The sequence below is a fragment of the Somniosus microcephalus genome, chromosome 16 (genome assembly GCF_052327205.1).
Source record: "Somniosus microcephalus isolate GS21.2 chromosome 16, FLI_Smic_1.0, whole genome shotgun sequence".
Classification (NCBI taxonomy): Eukaryota; Metazoa; Chordata; class Chondrichthyes; order Squaliformes; family Somniosidae; genus Somniosus; species Somniosus microcephalus.
This window is the reverse complement of record NC_141002.1, coordinates 52,461,660-52,475,168: the sequence shown is the minus strand read 5'-3', so window position 1 is coordinate 52,475,168 and position 13,509 is coordinate 52,461,660. Positions and strand designations below refer to the sequence as shown.

The 13,509-nt window shown below is 46.9% G+C and overlaps 1 protein-coding gene across 2 annotated transcripts in view; it reads right to left on the bottom strand.

Moving 5' to 3' along the window:
• Positions 1-13,509, bottom strand: part of LOC147106176 (sodium- and chloride-dependent GABA transporter 1-like) — a 96,228-nt gene that overhangs the window by 70,339 nt on the left and 12,380 nt on the right. For both annotated transcript variants that reach the window (XM_086009031.1, XM_086009032.1), the window contains 2 exons: positions 12,449-12,580; positions 8,360-8,460 (listed from right to left, as the gene is read on the bottom strand). In XM_086009031.1, coding sequence (XP_085865157.1) covers positions 8,360-8,460; positions 12,449-12,580 — 233 coding nt within the window. The remainder of the gene's footprint in view (positions 1-8,359; positions 8,461-12,448; positions 12,581-13,509) is intronic.

The window sequence follows — 13,509 nt, the reverse complement described above, 5'->3', positions numbered from 1 at the left end:
CACTGCCACTTCCCCATTGCACTTGCCACAGCCTGCAACACAGCCAGCCCAGACTGCTGCTGCCCATGCAGAGTTGGTGCAGTCCGCAGCCGGGCCCTGCAGGCCCAGGGCTGGTCGAGGGCATCCTGCAAGGCCATCTGCAATCTCTGGATCTGAGATTCAGCAGCCTTCCACCAGCATTGCTGTAGCCACTGGGGCCACATTATGAAGAAGCAGTAGGGTGGGAAGGGGGGAATTGCGAAGGGGAGGGAGATCATTGAAGAAGACCGAATAACTAAAATTTTTCGACCAAATGGGGGGGGAGTGTTTGTACCAAAGATGGATATGTTTGTAAATATATTGTTCACTCTGTTAAGAATTATTTCAATGTGCTAAGAACCAGTTGTGTTTGTTAATAAATTATTGTGTCTGTTTGTCATTGGTTGTGCTTAATAAGACAAAGTTGTTCAGAAGAATAAAAATATTTATTTAAACGTTACAAATTTGCTCATGTTTCTCATTGGAACTTTGGCTGGTAATAGGGGCTGCGGGATGGCTGTAATGATGTGGTTGTTGATCCCAAATGCCATCTTCTCTGTCATTCATCGGAAGCGCTGTGTTATGAGGCGTTCATGGACAGCCCTTGCAAAAGCAACATTAAGCGCCTCCCTCCCACGTTGTTGTTGCTGCTCCTCCTCTTCATCCTCCTCCTCCGCCTCATCCTCCTCTCCCTCTTCCTCCTCCTGAGGTGGTCCACCAATCCCTGGTGGCAAAGGCTGGGTCCTCAGAATGGCCAGGTTGTGCAGCATGCAGCACACAACAATGAAAACCAATATATGATCGGGGGGGTACAGCAGGGCTCCTCCAGAGTGGTCAAGACACCGGAACCATTGCTTCAGCACGCCGATCATCTGCTCAATGATGTTCCTGGTGGTGCTATGGCTCTCATTGTATGTGAGCTCAACAGGAGTGTTGGGGTTACGGAGGGGTGTCATCAGCCAGGTGGGGAGTGGATAACCCTTGTCCCCGAAGAGCCAGCCACGAGGTTGATGCAGTGGTTGGAACAGTTCACAGAATCACAGAAACCCCACAGTGCAGATAGAGGCCATTTCGGCCCATCGAGCCTGCACCGACACATATCCCACCCGATCCCCGTAACCCCTACACCAACACATATCCCACCCTATCCCTGTAACCCCATGTATTTAATCCCCCTAACACTAAGGGTCAATTTATCATAGCCAATCAACCTAACCCGCACATCTTTGGACTGTGGGAGGAAACCGGAGCACCCGCAGAAAACCCACGCAAACACGGGGAGAATGTGCAAACTCCACACAGACAGTCGCCCGAGGCCGGATTCGAACCCGGGTCTCTGGCGCTGTGAGGCAACAGTGCTAACCACTATGCCACCATGCTGCCCCAGTTCTGGGACACCAGTCTGGCTCAGGATGAATGCATTGTGAATGCTGCCAGGATAGCGGGCATTGGCAGTGAGGATGCGCTGCCTGTGGTCGCACACCAATTGCACGTTCAGAGAGTGATAGCCTTTGCAGTTGCGGAAAATCTCTGCATTTTCATTAGGTGCCTGCAATGCCACGTGCGTGTAGTCAATGGCGCCCTGAACCATGGGGAAGCCCACCATCCTAGCGAAGCCACATGCGCGTTCACGCTGTTTGTCTCGGGTCATGGGGAATGAGATGTACTCCCTTCTCCTTTTGCAGAGAGCATTTGTGACCTCCCAGATGCAGCAATGAACAGCGAACTGGGAGATATTCGCAATATCTATTATGTCCATGAATGATTGAGACACGGACAGCAGGGGTTGAACAAAACAAGTCTTTAGTGATTGAAGTCAATCGGGCACTGAAAACAACAGAGGCTCACTAGCGCCTTTTATACAGGGGTGGTCACTGCCGGTACTGCAGTCTGAGACCAGTTATTCTCTTAAAGGTACATACACAACAATTCCTCCCCTTTTAGATAAACAGTACATAACATTCATTTAACAACTAAATGATAACTAATTACAATCACAATTACGGTTGCTAGATACATTGGTTAAGTTTAAGCAATTATAAGTTCAGTCTTTGAGGAGGCTTCCTGATTCTGTCTGGATAACGCCTCTTTGGGGTATCAGGTTCTTCTGGCAATGTTGAGTCGGGATCAATGTCGTTGTTTGGTTCATCTGCTTCCAATATCACCGGTTCTGCGGTAGCTGCAATTGGTACATCAATTTCATTGCCAGGTGTATCAGATCGTGGTGTGGAGTTGACGTTTTCCAGTGACTCTAGGATCTGGTCAGCATGGCGTCTTACAATGCTCTCTCCAACGTCCACGGTATACATGAGAGGTCCTTGCCGTGTACAAATCGTTCCTGGCTGCCATTTCTCAGTGCGGTAGTCCCGGGCCAAAACTGGTTGACCTATCTTAAAACTCCTGGTCGGCCTTTCATTCATATTCTGAAACTGCCTGTTCTCCACATCTCTTCGGACGTTTGGCTTAACCAAATCCAAGCGGCATCGTAGTCTTCGATTGAAGAACATCATGGCTGGAGTTTGGTTGGTAACCGCATGTGTCGCATTCCGGTAGGCAAACAAGAAGTTGTCCACCTTGTGTTGTAGGGGTATATCTTCATTACACATTGCCTTGATAGCCTTCTTGAATGTTTGGACAAACCTCTCGGCCAATCCATTAGTGGCTGGATGATATGGGGCAGATGTGTAATGCTTAACACCATTGTTCTTTAAGAACCTCTGGAACTCTTCAGACACAAACTGTGGTCCATTGTTAGAGCAAATCTGTTCAGGCAGCCCATTCCTGGCGAATATGGTTCGTAAAACTGTGATAGTTTTTTCCGTGGTGGTTGAGGACATTTTTATTACCTCTGGCCACTTTGAATGTGCATCCATCGCAATTAAAAACATCGAGTCCATGAAGGGACCAGCAAAATCAATGTGCACCCTTTGCCATGGAGATGGGGGCCACTCCCATGGGTGTAGAGGAGCTTGTGGTGGGGCGTTTTGGACCTTCTGGCATCCTGCACAGCTCTTAGTCATCTCTTCGATTTCTCTATCGATTCCCGGCCACCACACAAACGCTCTGGCTAAGTTCTTCATTTTTACCCCACCCAGATGACCCTCATGAAGCTCATTGAGCACTCTATCCGTCAACTTAGGTGGAATTACTACTCTGGATCCACACATCAAGGTTCCTCTGCACACTGACAGCTGTTCTCTTCTCGGCGAGAGTGCTGGCAGCAGTGGTTCGCCATGTGCTGGCCATCCCTTCACCGTTAAATCATAGACCCGCGATAGTGTCGGGTCATTCCGTGTTTCCTTTTCTATGTTTGCATTCGTCACAGGGAGACATTCGACTATGGTCGAGTGGAATAACTCCATTGGATCCACTGCAAGGTCTTCTTCTTCCACCGTCGGCAACGGTAGGCGTGACAATCCATCAGCATTCCCATGCTGTTTACTTCCTTTGTACTCGATGTCATATTGGTGTGCCCCTAGGAAAAGGGACCACCTCTGCAGCCGTTGCGCTGTCATTATCAGTACGCCCTTCTGAGGGTTGAAAATGGAGACAAGAGGTTGATGATCGGTTAGTAGAGTAAATTTTTGACCGTGCAGGTAGTGATTGAACTTCTTCACCCCCCACACTAGGCTGAGGGCCTCTCTGTCAATCTGGGCGTAGTTATGCTCGGCAGAAGTTAACGAGCGTGACGCAAAAGCTATCGGCCTCTCTAAACCATCAAGGAATTTATGTGACAGTACCGCCCCAATGCCGTAGGGAGACGCATCACACGCCAGTCTGATCGGCAGTGCTGGGTTGTAGTGAGCCAATACTTCTCTTGAAGTGATTAAGTCCTTACTCTTCTGAAAGGCTCGCTTAGTCATTGCTCCATTTCCATGCTACTCCCGTTCGTAGCAGGGCGTTCAGTGGGTGCAGAATTGTCGACAAATTCGGGAAAATCTTATGGTAGTAATTCACTAATCCGAGGAATGACCTCAGTTGCGACACATTTTCAGGCACTGGGGCCTTAACAACCGCTTCAATTTTGTCAGGGGACTTATGTAACCCCTCTTCATCAATCACGTGGCCACAATACGATATCTGTTTCTTAAAAAACTCGCACTTGGGGCGGTTGGCTCGTAGCCCATGTTCCCGTAGTCTAGTGAGCACCTGTTCTAGGTTGTTAAGGTGTTCACTGTCATCTTCACCTGTCACAAGGATGTCGTCCAAGTAACACTGAGTCCCCGGAATCCCTTGCAGGACTTGTTCCATCGCTCTTTGCCATATCGCCGGAGCCGATCCTACTCCGAATACCAATCGATGATACTGGTAAAGACCTTTGTGAGTGTTAATCGTGAGATACTTCCTAAAGGATTCTTCAACCTCCATCTGCAAACATGCTTGTGCTAGGTCAATTTTTGTAAAACGCTTCCCTCCAGACAGTGAGGCGAAGATGTCTTCTATCCTTGGAAGAGGATATTGTACTGTGTGAAGGACTGGGTTCACCATCACCTTGAAATCCCCACAGATGCAAACCTTCCTTGGCTCCTCAGACTTATTGCTTAACGTTTTCTTCATGACAGGAACGATGGGAGTCACCCACTCGCTCCAGTCGACCTTAGACAACACGCCTGCCTTCTCCAGATTCTCCAGCTCTGCCTCGACGGCTGGGCGAATTGCATATGGTACCGGTCTTGCTTTGAAAAACTTGGGACTTGCATTCTCTGCTATTTTTATCGAGGCGGTTACACCTTTAAGAGTGCCCAGTTCTTGTTGAAATACCTTTTTGGCGTTAGCTAAGATTGTTGACAATCGTCCAGGAGTGACGTCTTCATCTTTTTTACCGTCCGCCCTCATTGCATGAAAGGAGTGCCAATCTAAGCTTATCTTCCTGATCCATTCACGTCCCAGTAACGGTGGTCCACCATTTTGCAGTATGTAGAGATACAATTTCCGTATTTTCTTGCCGTTGTATTCGACAGGCACCCTTATTTTTCCTCTGGGGTATACTTTTTGCCCCGTATACGTCGTCAAGACGATGGATGTCTCTCTCAAGGGTATGTGTGAGAATAGCCGCTCGTAGTCTCGTCGATTCATGACGGTTAGCGCTGATCCTGTATCCAATTCCATTTTAACTTGGGACCCTGCTATCGTGAGGGTGACCCAAATGGTTCGGTGATCCTCTTTTGCGATTACATTGTGAAGTTTGAGACAGCTTAGTCTCCTGTTCCCGGATTCACTATCGCTCATCTGGTCTTCGGAACTACTGTCCGTCATCTTTTGTACTTTCTTGTACGGTTCCTTAGTAGCCTTTTTGTTGTCGCTGGTCTTCTTCCCAGACCTGCAAACTCGTGCAATGTGTCCCATCTTTCCACATTGCCTGCATATTTTGTCTTTGGACCAGCAGTTCCTCTGGTCATGGTTAGTTCTGCCGCAGCGATAACATTTTGCAAATCCCCATGTCATTTCGTGGGTGTCGTATTCCTGCGGCTTTTGTTGAATTTCTGCAGCTCCCCTGGCTGCTGCTTCGTACGATACTGCCACGCTGAAAGCCTTATCTAGCGTCAGCTCTTTCTCTGAGAGTAACTTCTTCTGTGTTCCTTCACTCAGGAGTCCACAGACAAATTTGTCCCGTAGGGTATCTGCCAGTCCTGCTCCGAACTGGCAGTGCTTTGATAGCTTGCGTAGTTCCGTAAGGTACTCAGCATTGCTCTCATCTTTATGCTGAGTTCTCCTGTGGAATTTAAATCTTTCTGCTATCAACAGCGGTGCAGGGTTTAGGTGTTCCTGTAGGACAGCAACAATTTCGTTAAAACTCTTCGCCTTCGGTTTGGCTGGAGTAATCAGGTCCCGCAATAGACCGTACGTTCTAGCACCCATTAAGTTTAACAATACCGATGCCTTTTTCTCATCAGCTATTTCGTTTGCCTCGCAATATACCTCGACTCTTTCCACATACGTGGTCCAGTCTTCTATTGTATTATCAAAGGCAGTGATACAGCCAGTCTTCGGCATCTTGCAAATCTAAAATGCCGCCTCCCGCGCTTTGCCTTCTTCCCCGATTTAACAAAATGGCGCCTCCCGCGCTTTGCCTTCTTCCCCCTGAATAAGATGGCGCCTCCCGCGCTTTGCCTTCTTCCCCGCTGTTGCTAGCACTGCTTTCCGCGGTTTCCATTGCAACCTGCAGCTCCTCGCGGTTTCTTGCGCGTTTCATATTTCTTTTTTTTAAATTATTTTCCCGTCGTGGAACAACCCTGTGGGACTCTTGCCTCCCTCTTCTCGGGTCTATACGCATCCCGGCTTCATAGCACCGGCTGCGCCCTGTGTGCTCCACCCTCTCTCTCTCTTCTTCCCGACAACACTGCTCGGCCCCGTTGCAAGCCACCCGCTCGAGTTCGCGACCGCCGCAGCCCAGGAAGGATCAGTGTACTACCTGCCACCAGCCCGATTAGCTGAAGCACCGTCGACAGGAACCAGGCCCCACTTTCGACAGCTTCTCCAGCAATCTTCAACTCCGCTAACACAGGGGCGGATGCCCACGGTCGACGCCCATTTCTACTGCTTCTTACTTTTTTTTCTGGCCTCGACCTCTGCTCACTTCGCTGTAGGAATGGATCCCAGGAGGTGGTGCAGACTGTAGGTAAGTTCGTATCTGCTCGTCGCCAGTATTATGTCCGTGAATGATTGAGACACGGACAGCAGGAGTTGAACATAACAAGTCTTTACTGATTGAAGTCAATCGGGCACTGAAAACAACAGAGGCTCACTAGCTCCTTTTATACAGGGGTGGTCACTGCCGGTACTGCAGTCTGAGACCAGTTATTCTCTTAAAGGTACATACACAACAATATCCACCGTTGAAGCCTGGAAGGAGCCGCTGGCGTACAAATTGAGAGCAAATGTCACCTTCACTGCCACCGACAGAGACGTCCTGGTCCTGCGCTGAGGCTGGAACTCTGGTTGCAGGAGATTGCTGAGCTCTGTCACCACCTCCTTGCTGAATCGGAGCCTGCAGAAACACTGCTCCTTGGACAGATGAATGTAGGAGAACTGCCCCCGGAATACCTTGAGAAGGTAAGGTCTCCTGTGCAGAGCCCTGTTGGCACTCCCCCCTCTGGCCACGTTTGCCACTCTCTCTCTCCACCTCCGCTGCCTCTGACGGTGAATCTGGAGGGCGCGGCCCCGTGCCAATACAGCCCCCATTAACTCTTTTAAATGTGGTAGTACTAAAGGGTACAGAAATGGGAACCTGATAAGTCTTTCTGATGACCAAAACTCCTTCAAGTAGGAAACCGTCAAATCTCTCCAAACGCCTCTCTCCCTCTCTCAACCTCCGTATGCAGAATTGATTGCCAACAGGAAAAAACAGGAAGCGCACGCCTTTAAATAGCGTTCCCCCAGCTCCCAGCCGACTGAAAATCGTCCCCCTCTACCTGTCGTTCCTAGTGGCAGGTGGTGAGGCACGATGCGAGAATCAATTTTCGGTTCGGGGCACTACGCGCTTGAATGATGTCACGATCTCCAGGCGCAGGAGATCGTGATGGTAGTGTTTAGCGCCACCGCAAACTGCCAGTTCAATTTCGCAGGCAGCGCTAAAATCGCCGTGCTCGGGCAATAAGTCAATAGCACCCCGTTAGTGCCCCCAGAAGCGCTAACGGGCGGTGCTAACCAACCGAATTTTTCCCCTTTAGCATCTTGAAGTTCAGCTTCTCTTAAACCTTCCTAGTCAACTTATCTATCTCTATTCATGACAAATTAAACCTTATTTACAACATTGCATCCTGCATCCTCACCTGTGCAAATGTTCAGCATTCCCAACACCCCCAACTCCACTGGCTACCCAGGGTGGATTTTCCCTCCTCTAGGCTATGCAAAGGGCTCAGGGGAAGTCCAACTGCAGGTCTGCCACTAGCCTGGGCCTTACTGAATGGTTGCAGTCCACAAAAAATGAGGTGAAAGTCCAGCATAACCCCCTCCTGCCTCATTATAATAGTTAACTGCACCTACTGCAGGTATAGTACAAGGCAGATACAGAATAAAACTTCCTCCACATATTCCATCAAATACTCTCGAATCAAATATATTACAGGTTTTTACAAAGAGTAAACTTTCTTCTACACTATCTTATCAACCACAGTCAGGTCAAGAATAGCACGTGTTGAAAACAGAGCAAAGTTTCCTGTAAACTGCACTATTAAAAACACTCCTAGGTCAGGCACAGTATAGGTTAATGTATGGAATGGTCAGCAATGGTACCCCTGTTTCTCCAAGGCTTCCACGGATCTTCTACCGAAGTTACAGAGGAGATCAGGAGAACCCTGGCGGAAATTACTGGTGATGATACCCAAGTACTGAGACTCACCGATGTGAAAGAGTTGAAGAGGTAGTAGAGAGTCCAGGCTATGACCACAATATAGTAACTGTTGAGCCAAAAGGACAAGATGACAGCAGCCAGCCCAACCCCTGTCAAGAAACAGAGTGCAGTTTATTATGGAAAATACATGCTATCTATAATCTATTGACATATATCTCCATCAGTTTATTAAAAATGATATGTCAGAACACAAACTAGACCATCACGATTCATTATGGCTACAACACAATCTTCAAAGAAATAGAAAGAAAGCAAATCATAGATCTGGAGCCTGCAATTTACAAGGACTTTCCCATCTACAGTCTCCTCTCCAAACAACAACTGAATTCTGGTTGACCTAAAGGTGTTTTTTATGTAGCAACGAATGGGCCTCATGGCTTTCAATGCACACTGTTCCACTTTGCAGCAGAATAACACATTTTGCATTATATGGAATTACACTGCTGTCTTTATAAACACTGTGGGAACAGTGCCTTGTAAAGTTGCCCGAAATGTTGCCTTCGAGATTCATAAAGGGAATACCCTGTAACCTGCCTGAGGATACCCATACAATATTAAGTTCAGCTGTTGAACCAAACACTGGGAAGAGAATAGTTAATGCAGGCTTCCAAACATTGAATACATGCTTTTAAGCAACTAAGTCATTAAGTCATTTAACCCTGGCTCAGGTCCAAGGGAAGAAGCACTTAGTGAGTCATAAACAGGTGAAAACCGTCATATTTGTGTGGATCCTTTTGTTAAAAGTAAGGCTGTAAAGTAACCATGGTGTGGAGATGCCGGTGTTGGACTGGGGTGGACAGCTGTAAGAAATCACACAATACCAGGTTATAGTCCAACAGCTTTATTTGAAATCATAAGCTTTCGGAGCGCTGCTCCTTCGTCAGGTGAAGTGGAGAGATGCATAAAAACACAGCTTATATAGTCAGAGAATAATGTCAGATGTTTACAGGTAATCTTTCTAACTGCCATTTATCACACCTCGGCAGAGAGATAATCACAGCAATCAAAGGTGTAAATGGTGTCCAAACAGGTCAGTCAGGAAAACATTACATCAGAGAACAATGAGGTGGGGTCACAAGGGGTCAAACGTTGCAGATGCTGGGATCTGTATGAAAAACAAAAAAACAGACAAAAAACATTTTTTTTGCTGGAAATCACAGCAGGTCCGGCCGCATCTGTGTGGAGAGAACAAGCCAACAACGACTCGAGTCTGGATGACCCTACGTCAGGTGGGGTTACATGTAGCGTGACATGAACCCAAGATCTCGGTTGAGGCCGTCCTCATGGGTGCGGAACTTGGCTATCAGTTTCTGCTCGACGATTTTGCGTTGTCGTGTGTCTCGAAGGCCGCCTTGGAGAATGCTTACCCGAAGATCGGAGGCTGAATGTCCTTGACTGCTGAAGTGTTCCCCAACTGGGAGGGAACACTCCTGCCTGGCGATTGTTGCGCGGTGTCCGTTCATCCGTTGTCGCAGTGTTTGCATGGTCTCGCCGATGTACCATGCTCCGGGGCATCCTTTCCTGCAACGTATGAGGTAGACAACGTTGGCCGAGTCACATGAGTATGTACCATGTACCTGGTGGGTGGTGTCCTCACGCGTGATGATGGTATCTGTGTTGATGATCTGGCATGTCTTGCAGAGGTTGCTGTGGCAGGGTTGTGTGGTGTCGTGGTCGCTGTTCTCCTGAAAGCTGGGTAATTTGCTGCGAACGATGGTCTGTTTGAGGTTAGGCGGCTGTTTGAAGGCGAGTAGTGGAGGCATGGGGATGGCCTTAGCGAGGTGTTCGTCGTCATCGATGACATGTTGAAAGCTGCGAAGAACATGGCGTAGTTTCTCCGCTCCGGGGAAGTACTGGACGACGAAGGGTACTCTGTTGGTTGTGTCCCGTGTTTGTCTTCTGAGGAGGTCTATGCGATTTTTCGCTGTGGCCCGTCGGAACTGTCGATCGACGAGTCGAGCATCATATCCCGTTCTTACGAGGGCGTCTTTCAGTGTCTGTAGGTGTCCATCGCGTTCCTCCTCGTCTGAGCAGATCCTGTGTATTCGCAGGGCTTGTCCATAGGGGATGGCTTCTTTAATGTGGTTAGGGTGGAAGCTGGAGAAGTGGAGCATCCTGAGGTTGTCCGTGGGCTTGCGGTAGAGTGAAGTGCTGAGGTGTCCGTCTTTGATGGAGATTCGTGTGTCCAAGAATGAAACCGATTCTGAGGAGTAGTCCATGGTGAGTTTGATGGTGGGATGGAACTTGTTGATGTTATCGTGCAGTCTTTTCAGTGATTCTTCGCCGTGGGTCCATAGGAAGAAAATGTCGTTGATGTATCTGGTGTATAGCGTTGGTTGGAGTTCCTGTCCTGTTCTCTGATGTAATGTTTTCCTGACTGACCTGTTTGGACACCATTTACACCTGTGATTATCTCCCTGCCGAGGTGTGATAAATGGCAGTTAGAAAGATTACCTGTAAACATCTGACATTATTCTCTGACTATATAAGCTGTGTTTTTATGCATCTCTCCACTTCACCTGACGAAGGAGCAGCGCTCCGAAAGCTTGTGATTTCAAATAAAGCTGTTGGACTATAACCTGGTGTTGTGTGATTTCTTACAGCTGTAAAGTAAGGTGAGGCGGAGGTGGGGTAGGGGGAGGGGAGGGGCTTGGGGGGCTTTGTAAAAGTGGAGCCGACCAGTCTGGAGAGCCATACTTTAGGACTGCCATGTTGGGCAATATTGACACAAAAAGCAGTGGGCCCTTCTGATGCACGGGTCACTCAAAAGCTTGAGTTTTTCTTTTGCGTACAATAAGGTCCCACAAACAGAAATTAGATAAATGACCAGATAATGTGTTTTTGGTGGTGTTTGGTTAGTGATAAATGTTGGCCAGCATTCCAGGAGAACTCCTCTGCTCTTCTTAAAATAGTGCCATGGGATCTTTTACCTGAGAGGGAAGACTGGTCCTTAATCTAACATTTCATCCAAAAGACAGCACCTCCAACAATACAGCACTCCCTCAGTTTAATACAGAGAGAATCTCTTCACCTTCAGAAATGCAAAATGACTTGAATGTGGTCCAATGTAGACTTAATGCTATGCAAAAATACTATTGTCACAGGCAACCCTGGTACCTAATTTTTTATTAACTTTTATATATGTTTTTGATGTTCAACATTGTTGCAGAATACATTCTAGCATTGCATGGCCCTAAACAATCATGGTCAACTTCTTCCCATGCAAAGGGAAGACAAGACAGATATTGGGGTACAACGCTACAGCCCTGATTCTCTCACTCGCCCTCCCTGCAAGTGTAATTCCCCAATAGAAATGCAGGATCTTGAAATTATCCCTCAGAAGTGATGCAAAATTGAGATCTCTTCCTCTCACTGTGCTTCACTGCTTCCGTATCCAGCATGGAATCAGTGCAGGCTGTCAGACACCTTTTATTCCAAGTGTAATACAAGTTAGACAAAGAGTAAAGCTCTCCATACAGTCCCTAAAGCACTTCTAAGACAGATGTTGCACTGGTTAGACACATAGTAAATGTCCTTCACCATGGCCCAGCCATGTACGTTAACCCCAATCTCCAAAGAACTCCTCTATTGCTCCAATGTTAAATTTCCATTTCCCACACTCAGCGTGTCTATGTGGCCTGAGAGTGAGAATTTGTACCAAACTATGGGCTGTTTTGTGACACTGACTCACATTCACTTCATTCTGGGCTGGACCTGCCCCAAGGACATTTTACATAATAGGGTAGATTTTGTGAACCCTTGTATGTGGTGAAGTACCTCGCACACTGCAAATGTAGTGAGCCTGCAATTTTGCAAAGTGCACTTGTATGTTCGACGTGAAAGAGCAGCATCTCACCCATTGCACAAACCAGTCCTCCAGCCTTTCTTTCAAAGCACAGCTACAATGTTGTATATTTAGCCCTTATTTCACTATGTTACTAATATTACTGATTCTGTGCCAGAATAACAAACTTTAAACCAATGATTCCAAAGATTTTGAAAAAAACTACAATCCAGGTGATAAAATTTGATAGATTTTCAAAGCAAGTTCCAAATTGCACACCCAAATATACAAACCCTTAAACATAGGAGCTAGCTTCCACACGCCGAGGCCTCCAATAGATGTGTACTGCCCAAGAGCTGTTTCCAGGAGGAACAAAGGGATCCCAGCAAGTATCAGCGTCAGAAAGTATGGGATCAGGAAGGCACCTGAAATATAATATGTTGGATGTTATTCCAATAAAACAGGAACTGAAATTTGGAAAAACATATCTATCTATATAATAAAATGCTTTGTATCTGTATGATTTAAGATTGTTGCTTTCCATTTGGTCTGCATGTGTGTATTATTGGTCACATGTTTAGCAGGCACCAATTAAATCTGCAGATCACATACAACAACAAACACAGAGGACAGCAATTACACTTCCACACTAACAGAAAGTTGAAGTAATTGTAACCATTGAAAATTCAAGTTCCAACCAAACTTTTAACTAAATTCAAAGGTGCGCCCCGCAACAAGCCAGATTTATAAGCACCCCAGTCAGACCCATCTGCTGCTGAGGCCTACTTGATGCCAACATTTTTTAAAACATTTTATTTGTATGTAACGCCACAGGAGATTGTCTAGTGTATGTTTATCTACAAGTAAAAGCCTTGAATGGATCTATCACAGCATAAATCTGTAAGATGTCACATTAAATTTTTCTACTGCAGATATTAGATGTCATGCTTTTTGCATTGGTTCAAATAAACAGGTTAACCATACTGATTCATTGAATAATAGATTAGTAATGATCCTGGAGAAAACCACAGAAAAGCAGCCTCTCTACTTTCAATCAATCTCATCTGTGATTTTTTTTTCAAAGTAGTTCCATCGACCATTTAACCCAGATGAACATATAGGGACCAAATTTCCTGCCCCTCCCCTGGTCAACCCCCACTAGGTAAGTCACGTGGCCCATAGGCACTCCACAATTACAGTGTGAAACAGAGAGTGCCAATATGGGAGAGGGAGGAGAGGGGGGAGAGTGCCAGCATGTACAGAGTAGATGGGGAGAAGAATGCCAGTTCGAGTTGATGGGAGAGAGGAAAGAAGCATGCTAGCATGAACTGGGCAGCGGGGGTAGGGTAACAAA